At 43.5% G+C, this 20,314-nt stretch overlaps 1 protein-coding gene across 1 annotated transcript; it reads left to right on the top strand.

The window, feature by feature from the left end:
- Nucleotides 1-525: 525 nt before the first annotated feature.
- TTLL10 (tubulin tyrosine ligase like 10) lies at nucleotides 526-20,266 on the top strand. Its single transcript, XM_074848191.1, has 11 exons — nucleotides 526-628; nucleotides 4,767-4,932; nucleotides 5,878-5,996; nucleotides 7,271-7,391; nucleotides 8,037-8,122; nucleotides 8,336-8,507; nucleotides 10,431-10,602; nucleotides 12,370-12,510; nucleotides 13,868-13,984; nucleotides 18,916-19,009; nucleotides 19,986-20,266. The coding sequence occupies exons 1-11, from the start codon at nucleotides 526-528 to the stop codon at nucleotides 20,264-20,266; spliced, it is 1,572 nt and encodes a 523-aa protein (XP_074704292.1).
- Nucleotides 20,267-20,314: the final 48 nt, after the last annotated feature.

Here is a 20,314-nt window from a genome sequence, read left to right as displayed (position 1 = left end):
TCAAGCTTCCTGAAAAGAAGCCTGTCTTTTATCCCAAGGCTGAATAACTGGAGCCTGAAGATGCCATAGACAAAGAGTAGCAGATATATCTGAAAACAACTCTTGGACACTGCTTCACCGTGAGCAGCAGACTTAGGAAAAGCACCCAGTTACTCACAGCAAATTTTGAAGGCAACCCAAGACCTACACTGAGTGCTATCAAGGGGAAGGAAGTAGAAAGAGCACAAAGATTAGATACAAAAGCACTCAGATCCCCAGCACAGACACCAACAAGCTTATCACTAGAGACCACCCGTAAGAAACTGTAGATGGAAAGTAGAGCTAATGTGTTCCCAGCTAAACAACTAAGTCAAAATAAAGATTCTGAAGAAACGAAAAATTGCAGAAGATGGTGAAAAATGGCATCTACAATCAACAGAGCAAATGATGACAGAGAGGAAAATACACCTTACAGACTTTCCCAGACCACTCATGACTCTGGCAAAGTGGCTGACGACGATCTTTCCTTTTGCAGGCTAGGCTGAGATGGCCTTTGTGCCAACCAAGAGGAAAAAGAACACCAAATCCATGGTGCAAGGAAGTAACCAACAACAGGCTGGATCCTTATCGGCTGACAAAGGTGAATCTTGTATCCTTGATTTAGTTATTAAGTGTGGCTCTCTGAATTGGCAGTAAAAAATATATTCATTTGTTTCAAATGAAAATCTTTTTAATACAGAGGTAATTGCGAGGGCAATGCTTGTCTTTAGAACGATGTTTAGATCATTTAGCTTTCTTAAATGAAAATTTCAGCTAGATTTAAACTCTGGATTCTGGAGAAATCAGTCAGCTACTAGTCCATCAAACCTCCCTTCACATGGAAAAGGAAAAAAGGAAGTTCTGTCTTCTAAGCTCTGGTTTTTTTTCTTTTGGTAGCAAATGACACAAAGCAGACTGCATCTCCCTGCCAGTGTGTTTATCCCCGTGTGCACTGAAAGCAGAGCTGAGATGAGATAGGAGCTGCTTATACAGACACCGCCAACACACAATTCCCAAAGAAGTTAATGACCCGAATTCAAAATTGTCTCAAGCAATGTAATTTACTGGCTCCACCCAGTGTGAAGACAAGTGTGCGGGCTCTCTGGAAGGGAATCGTACTGTTTTAATTTCATGCTGCTAGTTTATGTGACAAATTAGAAGACTCTTTCCCCAAGGGCTCTCCCTCCTCCCCACCACAAATACCTTTTGGACAGAGAGAGGCTCTTTCACAGGACAATGTAGAACTGAGCTCAGATGCCTCTGAAATATCCACTCCTCTCTGCTGATTAGGTGTGCAAGCCAAGCCACTCTGTCTGTTCTTTTCTAAGAGCTCAAGTCCCAACAAGCGTCTAATCCCACCTCTGATAAACAAGTGAAAAGGCCCTTGCCTGAAATTTATGCCATCAGGCAACAGGAATAACCCCCTGCATCCCTGTTTCTCCTTATCTCTTTAATAATTAACCATCTAAGGATGCAAAACACACAAACAAATGAAGACTAAGGGGACTCGTGCTTAACTGATACATGTCAAAAGATTTGACGAAATGAAGGTTCATCCTGAATACCGGGAGATTCCATAATTAGACAGAAAAGACGATAAAAGGCTCCCACCCCCTGGGTCTCTGTATAAAGATCAGAGAGGGAGAGACACGTACGTGTTCAGACTAATGGAAGAATACCTCACCAGCACTTCAATCATTGCAGGATATTTCACGTGTCCATGTCTCAAGATAAATGGGGCTGTTTAAAATTGGCTAATTTCTTAGCACTCCAGGAAAGGAGGGAGATGATAAAAGAGCCACAAGCTCTCGCAGGAGGTATGAATGAGCAATTAAATGTTAAAAATAGATAAATAAATATTTACATTCCCATATCAAAGAGTAACAAGAACAGCTCAATAACACACCGTGTTAAGGCAGAGGAGGGAGATCAGCCTCCCTCGTGGAAGATACCAGTCGCTGGAGGGGTGGTACCGCTTTGTGGTACAACCAAAATGCATTTGGTGTAGGAAACAGTTGCACTGTACTACTCTTCTGCATGCCTTTTAATTTACCTGGTGCTTGTGCATAACGCATTAACCCTGTCTTTGAGCTACTTTCAAACAGTTTGTTCAAAAAATTTGACTGAGTCGCTAATGCCAGTCTCTTCTAGAGGAAGACAGAATATGGTGTTTTCACCTGGTCTGGTGCTGGGATGGCAAAATGAGATTGTGACCAAAGAGCCGGGCACTGCTCTCTGCTGGCACTGTCCCACCAGCGCAGCGAGCAAGCCAGGTCTCAGCTCCACAGAACCAGTAACAGGCAGCTCAAAATTCACCCTGGAAAAAGCTCCTTTCCGTTGGTTACAAGACACTGCCGAGGCAGTATTTTCCATCATGGATGTTGTGCCCTGGCTTGTTTGAACTGGTTGTTTAGTATGTTCTTTTGGTTTGTTTTGGTTTTAATTTAAGGAGGAAATTTAAGGCAGGAATCCAGGGATTCGCACTGATAATGCTGCAGTTTGTAACAACGCTGAGGTTTTTACTGTTAGAACCCTTCGGTGCCAAGTACTGCATGAAGCAGAAATTTAAAGCAAGTCCTGCCTCAAAGGGTTTGCAGTCGACTTCCTTTATTCCAAAGCAAACTGAACCAGGTGTGGGAGCCTGCTGGGAAATCCAGTAACTGTGGGCACAGAGTTCACTGCGGACTGCACCTGTGCTCATAGGTGGAGCACAATGAAGACATAAAACAACTGCTTGTAAAATATGAGAGATAACAATGCCCAATACCTTTGCTCCACTTAAGTCAAAGGAGTTTTGGCATTGAGATAGAAGTTTTTGCTCGTGGGATCGCAGCATGTGCTATAACAAATAATGATAAAAGAAGAGTCCAAAGAATAGACAACTCCAGTCTTGTCATCTGCTTGCTTCCTGCTCCCTCCTTCCCTGCCACCACCTAATTCCAATGGGAACAGAACTAGGACAGAGTGGATTTTTTTTCTTCTACTGACAGGCTTTATTGTTCCCAAAAGTTTTGTGCACAGCCAAGTTGAAGAGAAACCAGAGGCATAGTTGCTGAGCCCCTGGAAGCAGTAAGCCTTTGTTTTCTGTAGGTTTGGAGTCAGTGATTTGGGTATCAGTAGCCCAGATGTTAGTTATAGAAGTAGTCATGAGCTGTTGTGGAAGCAAGTGCCAGACTTGCCATTCCTATGAGTTACGAGCTGAGAAATCAGACCACAAACAGAAATTTCTTGCTAAGGCCAAGATAATGGATGATAAATCCAGCAGCAGTTTAGAGGCTGATGACATTATTACATCAGATACCCCTTCTGAAACCATACGGTTTGCCCTTCTCAAGTCCTTTACCAGCAACCATACTCAAAATAAAATTTCCCAATACTGGCCATTCTTTCCTTCATATCCAAATGTGATCCAAGTTCCAAACTGGTAATGTCCTTCATCTCATTTATGTACTATAATATCATTGATCTGTTCTGAAAACATTTGAACAACGTGAAGATTGATCAGATGATAGAAATTGTTCACATACCATATTTTTTTCCAACAGTACCACAGCGTATGAGGCAAGACCCTGAACAAGTTTTGCTACTTTAGTTAAAACAAATACATTATAAAGCACAGTGTGGGACCTCTGGGCCTGTATCTCTCTCAGGGTGAGATGGTACTTGAGTTGCTTCAGCTGCTTTGAAGCATCTTTATACTTTAGAATAACATTGTAGACTGCACCAGAGAATTGTCTGTGCTGTAAGAAGAATATCAGAAACCTGAACAAAGCATGGGTGTAGCTTCTGCTATGTATTATACAGGGAAACCTCTTGACAGAGGAAGATCTGGAAGTCATGTTTTCAGTTTAGTTTATCATTCCTAGAAGGCCAAGTTCTTCACAACTGCTAAAGCTAGGTACAAGCACTGACATTCTCCTCCACAAATAACCCACCAGCATTTACTGGTTAAACAGATCCCATTAACTTTGTACTGAAAAAAATTATCATTCCCTACAAATTCACCAGCTTTTGAGCCCTGGGGTCTGAGAATAAGTAACAGAAGCACTGCAAGCCTGACATGATTAGTTACCAATTTGAAGCAGGGTGTTTCCCATTTCCACCCCTTCAGTCATCGTCACCACAGTTTACGTGTGCCATTCCACTTTGTGGCTGCCTCTCAGGGGGACCTCAGAGCTCTCACATCCTGGGCTTGTCAAAATTCCTGTAGGCTTTAACAGCTGAAAGAACACCTGCTTCAATGTACAGTGTACGGCTAACACATCTCAGGAGGCTCTTCTTGCCCTTCTCCCTTTGTACTTCCACACCTCCCTAGACCTTGCAGCCTGTCAGGCTCTCCCCCTGCTTTCCATCTGATTAGCTGGAATGATTTGTGCTCAGCTTAGGGCAGAACTGAGACCCACCTGGACAAGATATCTGAGAAAGTCCTGTGAAGCAGAGGCCTGCCAAGTAAGAGAATGCCATTAAGCACTGACAGACTAGGGCTGACTTGAATGTTCCCTTCTACTATGTATTTTATTGTATTTCCTCTGTTTTTCCACTTAATATCCCATGATACCTGCCACCAAGTTACATTAGCAATAATTTCTGAATTGTTTTAAGACAACGCCCTTAGAGATGACTATAAAACCAACTGAAGCAGTCCCTTACCTCACAGTATTTTCTTCTGCAGTAGCTGTCTTTCTAGATGTGGATTTCATGGAGAAGGTGCCAGATCATCTGAAGTTTCTTAATTTCCAATTTTGCAGCTACTTCTACCAACTCTGAAGCGGAGCTTGACAAAGCCAAGTCTAAAGAGAATAGAACACAGGGTAAGGCATGCCTTCAAGAAAAACAGCCAGAAGAAGAGATACCAAAAGTACCAATGGGGCCAGGACCATATTTTTATATCGGTGGATCTAATGGAGCTGGGCTGTAAGTAGATCCTCTCAGCAGACTCATATGAACAGCAGTATGACCATATATGAAGTCATGCAATGCTATCCACAATCCATTGGCCTCAAATAATTTTCCTTTGATTTGCTGTCTTTTTGGAGTGGTACACCTGGGGAACTGCTCAAAAATAAATCAAACAGAAAGTATCCACTGGAAGGCCACCAGCAGTAAAGTAGCTAACAATATATCTTTGCAAAGAAATTAAATGCTTCTCTTTGTTTGATGAAAGTTTCTCTGTTGGGCCTGTTCTGAAGTCACTTCACTACACCATGTAGCAAATCTGCTAGCATCATCACTAGAGCTAGCAACCACTGTTGTTGATCAACATTCTGTTGTGCTAAATGTAAAACAAGCGAAAAATAAGAAGAGATTTCAGCCCAAGAAAAACTGTCAGATCAGAAGTTCCATTCATTCCTTTCTGAGTTCTTTCCAGCATGTTGGTATTCTTCTCTAGATGTTGTCACCAGCAAGAACCACAGAATCTCTGCTGCAAACAGCACTTTCCTTGCTCTGTTTTCATAGGTTTGCCTACAAAGAGCTTTTTCTATCGCTACTTGTCAGCTCTCTCCAAACTCCTCAGTGGAGAGGCTCCTTGTTAAGACTGGACCCTGAATGTTTCTATTCCATGGGTACCAGTTGCATCCTAACAGGCAAAACCCTGCTGAAATGGTAAAGTTCTCATTAGAGCTGCTGAATCATAATGTTCTGAGCATCCTCAGGTACTCCCCCCACCCTCGCAAGTTCAGACCAGGAGGTTCACTAGCAGCCATTCTAATTAAAGCTTCCCACCTTATCCCCCACCCAGGGGCTTCTGGGCATGTTAGTTCAGTCTCCCAGAAAAAATTACCAGGAGTTCAGGGGATATGAGCTAAGTATTTGTTAATAGAAGGGAGGCCACTTTTCAATTTTGTTTTCCTTATGCAGTGTGAGCATCTATTGCCAGAGCAGAGGCTGGCAGCGTATCTATGACAACAGAAGAGAGGATTATGCACTGAAATGGTGTGAAATCAAGTGCAGAGAGACCTATTACCATTTCAAAGAAGGTAGAGGTGCCTGTGGGCCTTGAGTGGGAGAGGGTGGTGGGAAAAAATTTAGAATGCTGGACTTGTGACTCCCAGGGCAGGGGAGGTCACCTGGGGGTAGGAGAAACAGGTAACCTCAACTTCTTGGCAGACCTCAGAGGGGACATCAGAGCTGGGTTGCCATGGTGATTAAAGAAAGGGTTTTAGACAAGAGAGCAGCTTTGGGAGAAAAGATACCACTGAAATGAACTACGTATAGTGAAATGAGCAGTACAGAGATTTAAACACAAACCATCACAATCACTTCTGAAATGCGGACCTCCCTCTGGATTTGAGCACGGGCTGCAAGAGGACTGGCAGAGTCCTGTAGCAGAGGAGGAGTGGGGAGCTGCTCTGGCACCTCGCAAGCAGTAGTCTAGGCCCTGCATAAAGAGGGTGCCTTGTGTTCAGAGACGCTCCCCGCAGTGGAGGTGGGGAGAGGAGAAAAGGAAGGAAGGGTGTGCTTGCAGAGAGAAGTAAGCTCAAGATGGGTCACCCCACACATCCCAGGCCCAGCTATCTCTATCGAGGGAGAACAGAGTCACTAAAAGCCCAACTACTCCACTGGATTAACCAGCAACTTTTTGAATTGCACTCTACCCTTCATCTCATCACTGCAGCCTGACTTCAGAGGGTTCTGCCAGCTTTCCCACCAGAAAAGCATAAAATCAAGGGCTCCCACAGCAGTGCCTCTGGTTGGCACCCCCAGAGTGGTACTTTGCATAACAAACACAAAACTCCCTAAGCACAGCCCCTGGGGCAATTCTTTTACTTCTGGGAGCTGGTCAAGACCTGTGCCCTGGCAAGCCTGAGCATCGCGGCACAGAGCTGCCGGCTTCCCTGTGGCAGAGGGAGTGTGTTATCCCTTCCCTACTGCCTTTCCCCTCCTGCCAGCTCTGATGGCAACGTGGTGGCTGTTTGTCAGGCTGCACCATTACAGCAGTTGGCCAACTGTACAGGATTGCAGATGGATGGGCCGTGTTGTGATGCAATTCTGCAGCTGGAACGGTGTGACGGCAATGGCACCTCTGGAGGGAGCAAGGGACACACTTTTACACGAAGCCCCATCAGGTCGGTTTGTTCCACTACAAGGTTGGACAGAAACACATTTACAGCAAGGGTTTTCACTGCTCTGAGTTGTTACTACTGCCTTAAAGCAAGTTGGTGAAAGTCAGCAGTGACAAAGTCAGCGTCATCCTCCAGATTCTGCTGCACAGGATGATGAGGACAAGCTTTTTTTTTTTTTTCTAATACAGGTGAACAGCTTCTCTACCAGATTCCCAACAACGGAGTCCTCACCAGTAAGATAGGGCTTTTATGCTGCCTGAGAGAGCAAGAGCGGATGATGACAAAGATCAGTAGGAGCTCTAATTCCAAGTAAGAACTCTCACCTCTTTGAACCTTGACCAGAAACATGCCAACAGAAAGTGACAGCACATAAACAATGCACCAGTTTCTTCTGGATGCATAACAGTACAGGATACAAAGTATATGGGGCTTTATTTCTTTCTTATCTTCTAGAAAAATAACTTTTTTTCCAGAAGTACATACATCAGAGACAGAATTTATTCTTTTTCTGTGTCTAGAGTTGTAGTAGTGCCAGGTCCCCAAAAGACAACAGTCATAGTAATTCCCCTTTTTTGGATACATCATCCTACTGGAAAGGTCACAACTTCTTGTGCCATAGACACTAAGTATAAGAGAAGCTTATTGCCATTTCTGCTCCTTTATTTTTGACCTAGCAAAAAACCAAATGGCAATCCCGTACCATGGTTACCTGCAGCCATCTCAACTAGTTTTCAAAAAAACTGAGCATATGAAGAATGTCTTAAGGCTAACATATACTCTTGAAAGCTTATGGAATGAGGTAGCTCAGGAAAAACGTACAACAAACACGCAACTGTCCATAAGCAGGAAAAAAAGCACCATTTCTTAAGTTTACTTGCAACCATCCTTTCTGAAAGTAACAGAGGAATGAATGTGCTGGATAGGGTTTTCAACTTGTACTTGATTCGCCTGTAGGTTACTGAAGATGGAAGAATTCTTCCCAGAATCTTTTCGCCTGGACTTAAAAGATGAGAGAAATGCCTTTTTTGAGATTTGCAAAGGTGAATTGTCTTAATCATGGCGGCAATCAATTTAAATAGCTATGAGATCCTCTGAAATGTTCATAAAGTATACACAGGAATAGTAATTGATGTCTATATGCATGTGTATGTATATACATACACGTTCAAGTGAGCAGTTTTCAGAGCCCACTAACGGGCACATCGGTGTTACACAGCACACACATTACTGTAACAGACTCATTCTCTCTACAGAAGAACAGATTTGGATCTGCAAACCGAGTTGCTCTAATCAAGGTCGAGGAATTTTCCTGCTTAAAACTCCAGCTGCTGTCAACACCCTTCAAGCCAAGCTCCACAGCACTGAGGAAGACCTACTCACTAAGAGGGTGCCGTGCAAGGCTCCCCAGGCAAGAATTGTGCAAAGGTAGAGATTGAAGCCTGGGAATTCATGCATGAGTAGTGTGCTTGATTAAGCACACTGCCCTCAGAGAGTTGAATTGTTCCATAGGTATTTAATGTGGTTACACCACATCTCATCGACCTGTGAGACTTCATTTTGTGGCAGAAAGGTGATTTCTCTGGTTAGTCTGTCTTGCATCCACACTTCAGTCATTTCAAGGCAGATCTTTGTCATCAGAAAGATTTGAGTTTCCTTTGTCTGGAAATTTAAGAATGAATCCAAAAGGCCAGATGCTACAGTCCTGTACATGAGTTCTATACAAAAGGCCTCGTGCAAAGGAATTTAAATTAGATATTTATCATCCCAGCTTCTTATACAAAGCTAGTGTTTTACAAGTGGTGTGGCTGCAATATTTGTTCCATGCAATCTAATAAAGCCTCCCAAATACCTTCTTAACTCTGTCTCAATGCTGCAAAAGTCTAGGCCTCAATCAATAGGCAGGGGCTAGCAGTCACTAAAATTTTGGGTCGGGGTTGTTTTATTTTTTTATTCCTTGTACGAATAAAGGAACCACGCAGGCAGCTCTTTGTAGAACATACACCCTCTCAGCCATTGCTAGAACATTTTGCAGAGAAGCAGAACAGCAGAAAAAGGAAGGGAAAAATACGGCAGCATCAGTCATGAGAACTGTTTCAGCCACCGAACGCTACATGCTTGCTGTTACACAACTCACTTAACTTCCCTTTGCCTCAGTGTCCCTCCCTCAGTTGAGGAATGCATTATAATTAAATCACTTCAGTCCTTTGAGAGGAGTGAATAAAACTTTCAAAGAGAAATGCAAAAAAGATGTTTTCATTATTTATCCTAGGAGCTGCAGTTCCCAGATGCCTTTGATGCTGCCTTTAGTGTGCCCAGCCAGGCATACAGGGCACCCCGAGCTCCCTGGTGCCCTTGCACGCAGGACATTGCCTGGCATTGTCACGACATGCCAGCAATGACAACGCGATACACTCGTGACAATACTGTAGTATTGGCACGGCAAAAGCACATTTTCACTGCATGTCCTGGCAAAGTGATGATACCAATTCCTCATGCTGTGCCACTTCCCTGACATTCTGCTGTTGTGGATTGGCATCTTTATCTTGCAAGAGAACTGAGCAACCTTTCCAAGAGCTTCCCTCACCAAAGCAAGCAATATTTTCTGCTTGCGTTCATCCAAACATGCCTTTTCATAACAAAGGAATGGTTGGCCTCATTAAACAGAGAGATCTGTAAAATGGTAAACTGGAATGATGATCCTTCCAAAACAGCCTGGACTGTGTTTATGCAGCAGCCAGTATATGGAGCAAAACTCTGCCTGACAAGATCAGACCAAGGGCCTTAGTTAGACCAACACGTGGTCTTTGACGTAGACAAGCAGCAGTGCCAGGGGAAGAAGTGGTTGGACCGTATCTTAGATCTCATCTTGATTTCTATTAGTGAGGAATGGCTTATGCTCTGAAGAGCCAGGCTCCATATTCCTTTGAAAACTGTTGTGGGCAATCATTGTTTTAACAGCATATCCTCGTTATTTAAGTAGACATCCAGCGACCTTTGATGATAAAGGGAAACAATTCCCAGAGTACATCACTCTGGCAATAAAAGCAGTGGTGCTGTATGAAGGGCTCTTTGTCTGCAGACATAAACTTTGTATATTCTCCAGTAAATATTAGTAAATCTTTAATTACCAAGACTCGGCACGGCTTCTATTCCTTTTGAAAGGAGCTGTTCTTGCATTTCTATCCTCTCCCACAAGCGCCCTCTGCTGCCACTCGCCTTAAAACCGGTGTTGAAAAAGGAACAAAGATTATTAGTTCTGTGCTGGGAAAGGAACTGGCTGTGGGGTTTGGTGTGAGCTTTGCCTTACCTGTCTGTTGGTGACGCGTGTTGAAACAACTGCTCTCACAGGTATATTCACCAGCCTCTGCTCCTGGAAGGGAAGAAATTTGATGTCCGGTCTTACCTCTTCATCGCCTGCACAGCACCATACGTGTTATTTTTTGCCCAGGGTTACGTCAGGTTGGCCTGTGTCAGTTATGATGCCGCTTCTGATGATCTGACTGTTCATCTGACCAATCAGGTAAACTAAGGTCACTTTGTTCAGAATAAGGAGAGGGTGTGGTTGACAGACATGGGAAGCAAAAAAGACTTTTGAAAGGCTAAAAATAAATGCCCTCCTGCACGCAAAATCCCTGCACCCAGGTAATGGGCGTGGGCTTATGTCAGGCATGGCAGCAAGGCTGAACAGAAGCAGCACCAGATCAGGTTCCCTTCTCTGCCATGGACCAGTTCCCTGCTTAACCTCACAGTTTCTCTCCCTGGACCTCTTTTTCCTGCCATTATTCTCTCGTGTATCTCTAGACCATAAGCTTCTTAGGGCAAGAAGCCTTTGATTGCAGCTACCTAGCACAAAGGAGCCTTAACCTTGGCTAAGGATTTTGCTGATCCTGTTGTGCTTAAATACAATAACCATAATGATGTAAGATGCAGATGGGTTCTTCAAGAGCCATCATTCTTAAATCTCCATCTTTGTTCATCTTGCTTCTCAAATGAGAGCTATAACAGAATGAGACTGTTCTGGCTTGTACCCCCATACCTCTCTTGTCACACAAAATAGAAGCCTTCCTTGCTCAGATCTACCTGAGCTTTTTACTTCAAATGAGGCTCTTCAGTAGTTAGAAGTGGCCCTGATGAAAGAGAATTTAAAAAATCAGAAGGAAGAAAACAGTTTGATTTTAAAGCCCTCCTCTCCTCCCAGTGTCATGCTGTGTTCTGAGAACCAGCAAAATACACATTGGGGAGGTATCAGACAAGTCCACTTCAGTTGGAGTTTTACTGTTCCTGTAGAAGTGCAGCTCAGGACAGCAGATTATAGCTGCTTCCTGCAATATGTGCTATTATCAGTGTGCTACTTGTTTTCCTGGAATAGTTTGTTTGCTCAGCTAGAGAGCTATCCACATGGGAATTCAGGTGCTTGGGCAGGATCCCATGGCACAAGTGATATTAAACAAAGGACAGGTGTTTATTAGCAGAACATAAATTATCTGGGTTCCTGCTGGGAGGAGGGAAACGAAATTTATAGGAGCGGCTGGTAATAGGCCAGACTTCTTCAAATTACAGTTGATTCTGCTCTCATGCCCTTGCTACCCTTTCATCCCACCTGGAATCAGCCATTTTCTTACTGTATTTCCAAAAGACAAGAGGCAGCAGAGACAGCATCAGAAGCTTTGCAACCTCACAGTAACCATCTCACAGATGGACTTGCAGCCAAGCCCGGCTGCTTCATAGGGAAAGGGGACTTGCCTTTGATTGAACGATGTAAATACTCCATTATTGATAAACTCAGCAGATATGGGGATTAATGAGACAGTGGGAGAGAGAAACCCTCAGTGTTTCCCCTGGGGATACACCCCTACATCTCTCCCAGATGTACTCTCCTCTAGGACAGTACTAGGCAGATAGACACTGGAACTGGATTTAGTCCGAAGAATATCATGACTATGACTTGAAAGCTGCTCCCCTTGTCTGCCAGCCCCTGGTCCAGACACATCACACACACAGAAAACACTGTTTTGACAGAGACCTTGGGGAATTGTCTCTGTCCATGTGGGTCAGGCACATTTCTACCTGTGGCAGTGTGGTACAATGAGAGCCAGGACAGTTGCTCAGGTTTAGCTCTGCTAGTGAGGGGCTCTATTCCCTCCACCTCTATAACTTGATCCTGGGGTTCTTCCCAACTCCAGACACCTGGAACAACTCAGGGAAGTTGGATGTCTGCCATGCAAGCCAGTTCCCAGTGATTCTTCACTGCCAGACATCTAATCCTCCCTTCGCTCTGTTCCCTCAGCACATGCAGAAGAAGAACTCCCTGTACAGCCAGTTGAAAGAGGAGACAGTTTGGCGGATGGAGGACTTCAACAGCTACGTTAATGAGAAGTTGAGAAAAACCAACGGCCTCCCCAAAGACTGGGTTTTCACTGTGTTTACTGTAAGTGAAAGCAAGTGTGTGGTGTGCTGCTCTGCCTAATTAGGGTGACAGGAACAGGGAGAAAACCCATCAGTTCACTGGAGTCCCCAAGGAAACACACACACTGAGTGAGAAGGTATTGATGGTCCCATGGTAACCATTTATCTGCAGATGCTAAACACAGAAGTGAAGACACAAAGAGTTTAATTTTAATAAAATGGGCAAACAGCTGAGAAAAAGAGCGTGAATGTAAGTGCTAGCTATAAAAATGTAATTATGGTCTTCACATTCCTGGCCCAATGCTGTGGTCCTGCACTAAAAAATAAAGTACACGTTAGAAAGTTCTCCAGCCTGACAGATCTGAGCCTGAAAAGGGACTACGCTTTCAGTGGTCTCTTTGCTGTCTGACTTGGTCTCGCCATCCATTTTCCATCCGAGTTTGCCATATGAAAATCATGTCAGGGCCTTAGATCTTCTCTTATCATGAAGAAGAGATAAGAAGACTTAACTGGCTTGATTTCTGACCATCTCCCTGTCTCACTGAGGAAACAAAGTGAAGAAATTTGCTTTCCTGTCTCACTGAGGAATCAAAGTGAAGAAATGAGTCCCGGAGACATCATTTCATCAGCCTGAGTCTAATGATGCATCAGTTCTCTACATGACTTGCTGGGATGAAAATGAAAAGGGCAGAGGACACAGCTTTTTCAGGTTAATTTTGGAAACGCTGTAGTTTAAAGCCAAATACAAAGAAAATTAAACAGCTAAAAACTTTGTTAAAATACATTTTTGTTTAGAAAAACAGCTCAGAAGCAAATATAGTTGAATATGCCAGGTTTCTCAGGGGATCAGAAACTTCAGCCAACATTATGGTATCTCTCTTCATGCAGAAATTCCCCACTGTGCATTTCAACTCCAAATAGAGGGAAACTTAGCATCACCTTCTGCAAGTTGCTGTAACTCAGCAGGCTTCTTTAACGCACTATGTCCAGCACTGCTGTGAGGGGGTTGTGAGTCATCACTGTCAGAAATGGCTGTGTTCAGCTCACGTCTAGGTGTCTCCATAGGAGTAAATGAAAGAACACTGCTAAAAATTCTACAGACAGCTCATTCTGAGTAAGGGCCAAGGGCCAAGATTCCTTCACGCACCACAGGAGCAGTCGGGAGAACCAAGTTCAAGAGGGGGTTTTAATCAACTCAAAGTGGACAGACACATGATCTGCAAAATGCGGCATCCTTCCAAGTCTAGAGAGGAGCTCTGCTGGAGGCAGGGGAAGGAAGAATGTCCCTAAACCAAGAGGACACCTCTGACTTACAGTGACTGCTATGCCCTCAGCATTCACAATGATCAGTTACTGCCATTCCCTGTCTTCTGTTTCAGGAAAGGATGCAGCAGATCATGTTGCAGTGCTTCCTGGCAGCCAAGCACAAACTGGATCACAAACTGGGCTACTTTGATCTCATCGGCTGTGATTTTTTAATTGATGAAAACTTTAAGGTATGAATACGATATCGTCAAATGCTCGGTACGATATTGGCCAGATGTCTAACGCCAGCACAGTTGACACAGGCTCTGGTGCTAGGAATGAAATAGAGCATTCAGTCAGTCAGCTATGAAGTGCAGGATTCATTTTTTTTCTCCAGTTCCTTTGTCCAGCATCAAGACATGGCACCTGTACTGCCTGCACATTTACTGCACAGAGAAACCCTGGCATTAACAGCTCAGGATAGGAAGAAAAGTACCTACTGCATCCAACACTGTTCTGTGCAGGATTTTCACAGGGAAGTGGAGTTCATAGTGAAAAGTATGGGAATTCTAATGCCCACTCAGTTTCTTCTTTCTCCAGAAACCAAACATGCCAGATGATCAGCCAGCATAAACCAGTGTGTGATGCCTCTAACATCACATGAAGCACACTGATTTACACTAGCTGAGTATCCATCAAAGGCAACGAAGAACTCGCCCTCATCATGCTGAAGAGTCAGTCATTATCGATCCAGATGTCAGCATCAGCACCTCCATGTTCACTGTAGGTTCACCATCCAGCAATAGGTCAGCCCACCGAGTCTATAAAACCTGCTAGAATTACAGCTCAAACTTGTAAAGAGTGAATGAAACACAGACAAGAAAAGCCAGAAGAAAGGGAAAGGGAAATGTTAAATACAGTGATTGAAGTGCTTTGAATTCAGCACAGTCCTCCAAAACCACCTGGCCTAAACATAACAGAAAGCCATCTGGCAGATTCTGCTGTTGCTAAAGTAGAAAGGAACTCAAACATATTCCAGCAAAGGGCAGTGGGAACAGCAAACCCTATGAAAGAATGGAATTAATGTATGCAGCAGTGGGTAAGGCACCCGAACAATAGACTCCTTTGTACAGGAAGTCAATGGCAAGGGAGAGTAAATGGCAAAGACATAGAAACTGGTGCTTCTCAAATTTCAGTGGGAATTGTCTTTTGCAAGGTTGGCATGCAAAGCCCTGGCTGTGTAAACTTAAAGTAGAATAGAAGATCCAGTATCAGTCTATTGGGGCAATTCCTACTTGGCTAGTTAAAAACTTCAGTGTTGAACGACCATTACCTCCCCATATATTTTACATATGGAGAGATAAACAGAATCTGTTTCTCGACAAGTATTATCCATGAGAATGATGAGGATTTCTGGACACTTAGTGGTGAGAGTCAGTTGGAACCTGGAACCTCCCTTTGAGAGAGCGCAATGTGGAAATTAGGCATTTATTTAGCATAGGTTTGTCCATGTTTTCTTGCCCCTGTTGGGGAGCAACAAAGCTACTGCTTTTACTGGTGCAGTGCTGCACCAAGAGATACCTGCAGACTCCCTGCAGAGGCAGCGTATGACAGCTGGACGCAGGCCTGACAGCTTCAATCCACAATTAACACCAATCGGCGCAGCAAAATCCCAGGGTTCTGTGGGCTGACAGCACAATTCCCATCCTGCCACCTATAATACACAATAGTCTTATTCTTCCTGTCATCCTATTTCATGACACGTGTAAGATCTGCTTTATGCTGATTTAACATGGTCTTACATGTTCAGTCCTATAGCTCATCATGCCTTTCCCTCTTCCTTATTTGTCTGAGATATAAACGCCCCCAGCATCACTCCTAATCATTCTTGAAGGCCCTGCAGCATCCTGATTCAGTCTCTGGAAGGTGTTTTTCCTGCCTCAGAGTTCTTAGAAGCATGGACTATGAGACACCACAGCTTTCTGTAGAGGTTTGCATATTCATAGGTAAGCTGAGAAAAGAATGAAGTACTTTAAGAGGAGAGGGAGCAAAAGTGACGGATGTGATTTTGTTGTTGTTGGCTTTTTTACGACTGTTTTCTGGAGCTTCCTTGTGCTGCTTTGTAAATGCCTAAGTCACTACACAGCTTAGGACAGTGTCATTTAAATGCTCAAGGAACCTGTTTTCAGAAAGCGTTGCATCAGCCGTGCAAAAGGGCTTCTCTCCAGAGGTATGCTGGGAAGACAGATGTGTAAATTTTTTATCAGCCATAAAGGAATTCAGCTATCTACCAGCAGAGAACAGAGTGAACACAGATAAGCCGTTTGCCAATTTGTGATAGATGTACGCAAATGAAGATAACACTCAAATCCTTCGTTAAAGCAGGGACGGTTCCTTTGATTTGAATGACATAATTCATTCACCCCAGGAGTATGAGGTACCACATGGACACTGTAGACTTGGTTGTGCCCTCCCCAGGTCACAATGATAAAAAAATCTGTCAAAAGCTTGTTAAGACTGTGGAAAACAGAACCCTACTGCCTTAGCCTGTGGTCTCCACTATTGCTAAACGGATGCCTTTCTGGGTCAACAACATCTGAGTAGCCCTTCCAGTGCTTGGTTTGTGACTGTGCGTGCAGCTTCAGCTATGTCCACACAGGATACACAACAGGTTATTTTATTCCTATTTCTGACTGGTGTTTCAGTGCTGCTTAAAGCTCCAGCCAGAAATCAGGCTCCCTGGGCACCTGCTGCTACACAAATGCAGAACAAGACAGCCCTGCTGTGGAGAGCTTTGGGCTTTGATGTTACAGCCATCCTCTCTAAGAACAAGTTCTGATGTAGAGAGATGTATACAATCCCATTCAGTCTCGGCTGTCAAGTCACTTGGAGCTTCTGGGAGCATGGACTGATGCCCTCTCCCTCCCTGAGACCCCAGCAGGATGTTTAGTTTCCACCTGGTGAGCTCCAGAAAAAATCCACACAATTAAATGAACTAAATGTGTTTTCATCAGAAACAGAACAAAACTGGCTCAATCACACATTTCCTTCACACCAAGTAGTCTTACCTCTGCCCATGTCAGCAGGGAAAGGACCCTTGGGACAGGTCTTACACTGTCTGAGCTGCCATGTCAACACGTGACGGAGCCTGGTCTCACCATCCAATGCTCCTTTGAAAGACTAAACTGCTGCTGTAAGGGTGGTTCTGCAGCAATGACACCACAAGAATAATCAAACTAGATGAAAATTAAATGTATTCGGCAGATGCTAACACTGCATCCAGCGCTATACAAAGAACAAGAAACAAGACCTCAGATCCTGGTGTAATGCAGGATCTGGCTGCAGTCGTCATGTTGTTCAAGAACCTATGGACAAGTCCTACTACTTAAAGTTTTTAAGCCTACCTGTGATGTCTTGACAGAGCAAGTTTAAGATGTGACAGAACAGGGAGTTGTACTGGCAGGCTGCAGGGAGCAGTAACCTCCTCATCCCCCAGAAACATCCAGAGCAGCACTTCTGGCTAAAGCCACAGGGCACTCATTATTGTTCTCCTCACTTGAAAAGCCTAAAGAAAAGGGATGGTCCATGGTTAGGAAGTTGAGGACAGACATTCTGGGTTTTGGTTCCCTTTCTTTATCATGTGCTTGATAGGAAATTTCAAGCAAGGCATCTGCATGCCTCATGCAGGGAGAAGCACATGTAGGATGAAATTCCCATGGAAGTTACGGATATTCACACGGATACGGTGAATCTTGGCCTTATTCTCTCTGCTCTTCCTGAAATAGAACAAAGGGCATTTATTAACTTGCCCTGGTTGTTGGGAGGTTGAGTACTTAAAAACTGTGAGACATTCAGACAGTACAGTAATGGGGAATGTAGAAGATGAACAGCATGATAGATATCACAGAGAACCTTCTTCCTCCTGTTTGTCAGTTTTATTTGTTTTGAAGGAGAGGAAACCAAAATCTAATGAAGACAATTATGAAGGTTCATTGAGTTTGCCTGTCAGCACAAAATCTTATGAACTTTTAAGAGGAAAAAGAACATTTAATGAGAAGAAGGATGAGTTTGCCAGGAAAAATGTATGTAGCTTAAGTGCCCTCTGTTGGCACCTGCAAAGCAGGTTTTTTTGAGCAGCTGCTCCAGTTCTCCTCTGAAGAAAAAAAAAAAGACATTACACTGCCTTCACTTACCAGTCTTTTCACTTGTTTAATAAGTATTTCAAAGAAGTGAAAATTACTGTTGTATCTTATTCTCAGCAAAATAAAGTGCCAAAGTGAAGGCTATCATGTCACCAAACTCTACCAAGGCCAGCCTCCATTTCACAGGTACTTTGCAAGCAAACTCATTGCTGCTTCCAAAAAAAAAATATTTTTTAAGATTATTTTTTAAAGTCAATTAAAAGGGAGTAAAATTCTCCTGGGGCTGTTACATGATTAAATATCCTTCCTTACAAAACACTGAATATTTCCTACATGTGTTATATACAGGATGCAGCACCATATGGTGGAGGCAGGAAGTGAACAGATGAGTTTCTCTCACTATAGGGGAAAGAAATAGTAAACAGAATTACACACAAGTTAGAAATCTGTGTGGAACCAAACAACTAACTGGACCATCACATTCTGTGGCTTGTAGCTTCAGACCTTGGCATTCCAAAGGGAAATGGAGATGAGACTAGTACAGATATGTAAAATTATTATCTTACATGGCTTCTACCTGAAACTAAAGCTTACCCGTGAAATGAAGGCCAAGGGTTCAGTGAAAACTCAGTACCATGTGTGCTTAGTTTTGATCCTATGTCTACCTCAAATCAAAATGATTCCCAGATTCCTTATAACTTTATTTCATGGTATCCAAAAAACTCAACTAGAAACTGTTATGGAAACTGGGATGTGAAGAAACACAGTGCCTTTACACACCTGTAGAGCAGGAGTTAATCTAAAGCGCGTCAGCCAGAGACACCTAGTCTCAAGTACGTAAATGTATGCAAAAAGGGATTTTATTTAATTCATCCAGTCCTTATGAAAATTCTGTCCTGACTGCATTCTGTGTTACGAGATTTTGTTGGGGTTTATTAGTACTCCTACCTCTCAAGGTGTTCACTAAGCCAGTAACAGGGCCCTGCTCTGACTCTAAGGAGATCCAGCCTAGTTTCCTGACTGACATTCATCTTTCCCAGGTCTGGCTTCTGGAGATGAATGCAAACCCAGCACTGCATACCAACTGCAAAGCCTTGAGAGACATCATCCCAGCTGTAGTCTGCGAGGGTCTTGGTAAGCAAACAAGTTACAGGGTGGCCAGCAGCAGATAATCATACCACTCCATTGCTTGTCAGAGGAGAGACTCCTGTTTATATCAGTTGTAGGTCCAAAACAAACTTTGAATAAAGTTTGAATAAAGATACCTCACTGCTGAGTTACTAAGCAATTTAGAAGGCATTGAAAATTCTAATCCATGCAGACCTAGAAAAGCTATGGTCTTTTTAGTCATGCACCCATTAGAAAGAAATAAGTGGTTAGATTTTTTTCTTAGTTATAATTATTTTTAAGAATGCTTTCTTATATATTTATATACAAAAGGCTAGATCTTAATACATGTCCCTATAAACTGCACCTGCACATTTTTCTCACACCTGTTGTTCTGAAAGTGCCTTACACAGCCATGGAAGTGCTTAAATGCCAGTGTACCCCACTGTACTTCACAAATATAGCTGGCAACCGTTACGTGAACTACACAAAGACTGAAAAAATCCTTATTGCTGTCTGATATACATTAACTAGAACTGCTTCTGCCTGAAAAAATCTTTCACCCCCGATTTTCTGTGATATCATTGTATGTGTAAGGAGAAGTAGTAAAGTGAGAGTCTGTCTGCATGAAGGGTATTAGCAATAGCCTGCTTACATTTACTTTCATAGTTACCTTCCTGTGCATATATATGTTTATTTGAGGGTATATACATATCCTGTATTGCCCTGTAAGCCGTTCTATATTTTTCCTACCAATTTCCTAAAATGTTTCCAGTGGAGCTGAAGCTGGCTGAAGCGAATGCAATAAAAGTGTGTGTGTGTGTGTGTGTGTGTGTATTGTTTTAATAGTAATAGTCCACAGATCACAGGTTTGAAACCACTTCCCCTCCTGACCCCGCATCCTTCCTATGCACACAGCTGCTTTGTGCATTCACATGACAGCTTGGGTGTATTTTAGCGTCAGAGCATTTAGACCATCTCATAACTGCCTCTTCTTTTCCAGATTTGGTTCTCGAGGTTTTCAACAAGCGCCTCAAAAGCCAGAGTGTTTTGCCTTTGGAGACACTCCACCATTTTGTGCTTCTCTATCATGAGGATGCTGCAGACCTTGACCAGAAACAACCCTCGAAGCTCAGGAGTGGCCTGTGCACAGGCTGGTATCTGCGGCCACACACAGGCAATACCAGCCACTTCAGTCAGAGCCCCGCCAAAGTGCTGGAGAAGTCCCCCAAGAAGCCTGGTTGCTCTAGAAGAAAGGTTTCCTTGCTCAGAAAGAATTGTTAACAAACTGTCCTAACTATACCACGCATGCAGGTCTTTGACCATCATGGG

This window comes from Strix aluco, chromosome 22, assembly GCF_031877795.1.
Source record: "Strix aluco isolate bStrAlu1 chromosome 22, bStrAlu1.hap1, whole genome shotgun sequence".
Lineage (NCBI taxonomy): Eukaryota > Metazoa > Chordata > Aves > Strigiformes > Strigidae > Strix > Strix aluco.
Note: the sequence above shows the minus strand (reverse complement) of the source record. Positions and strands in the feature narration are given on the sequence as shown.

What these genes read in the sequence shown, in the direction of transcription:
- TTLL10 (XM_074848191.1), top strand. Translation starts at nt 526, where the DNA reads ATGGCCTTTGTGCCAACCAAGAGGAAAAAGAACACCAAATCCATGGTG. An exon ending in CTGTTCATCTGACCAATCAG is followed by an intron (nt 10,603 to 12,369) that starts GTAAACTAAGGT and finishes CTGTTCCCTCAG; the next exon opens with CACATGCAGAAGAAGAACTC. An exon ending in TAATTGATGAAAACTTTAAG is followed by an intron (nt 13,985 to 18,915) that starts GTATGAATACGA and finishes CATCTTTCCCAG; the next exon opens with GTCTGGCTTCTGGAGATGAA.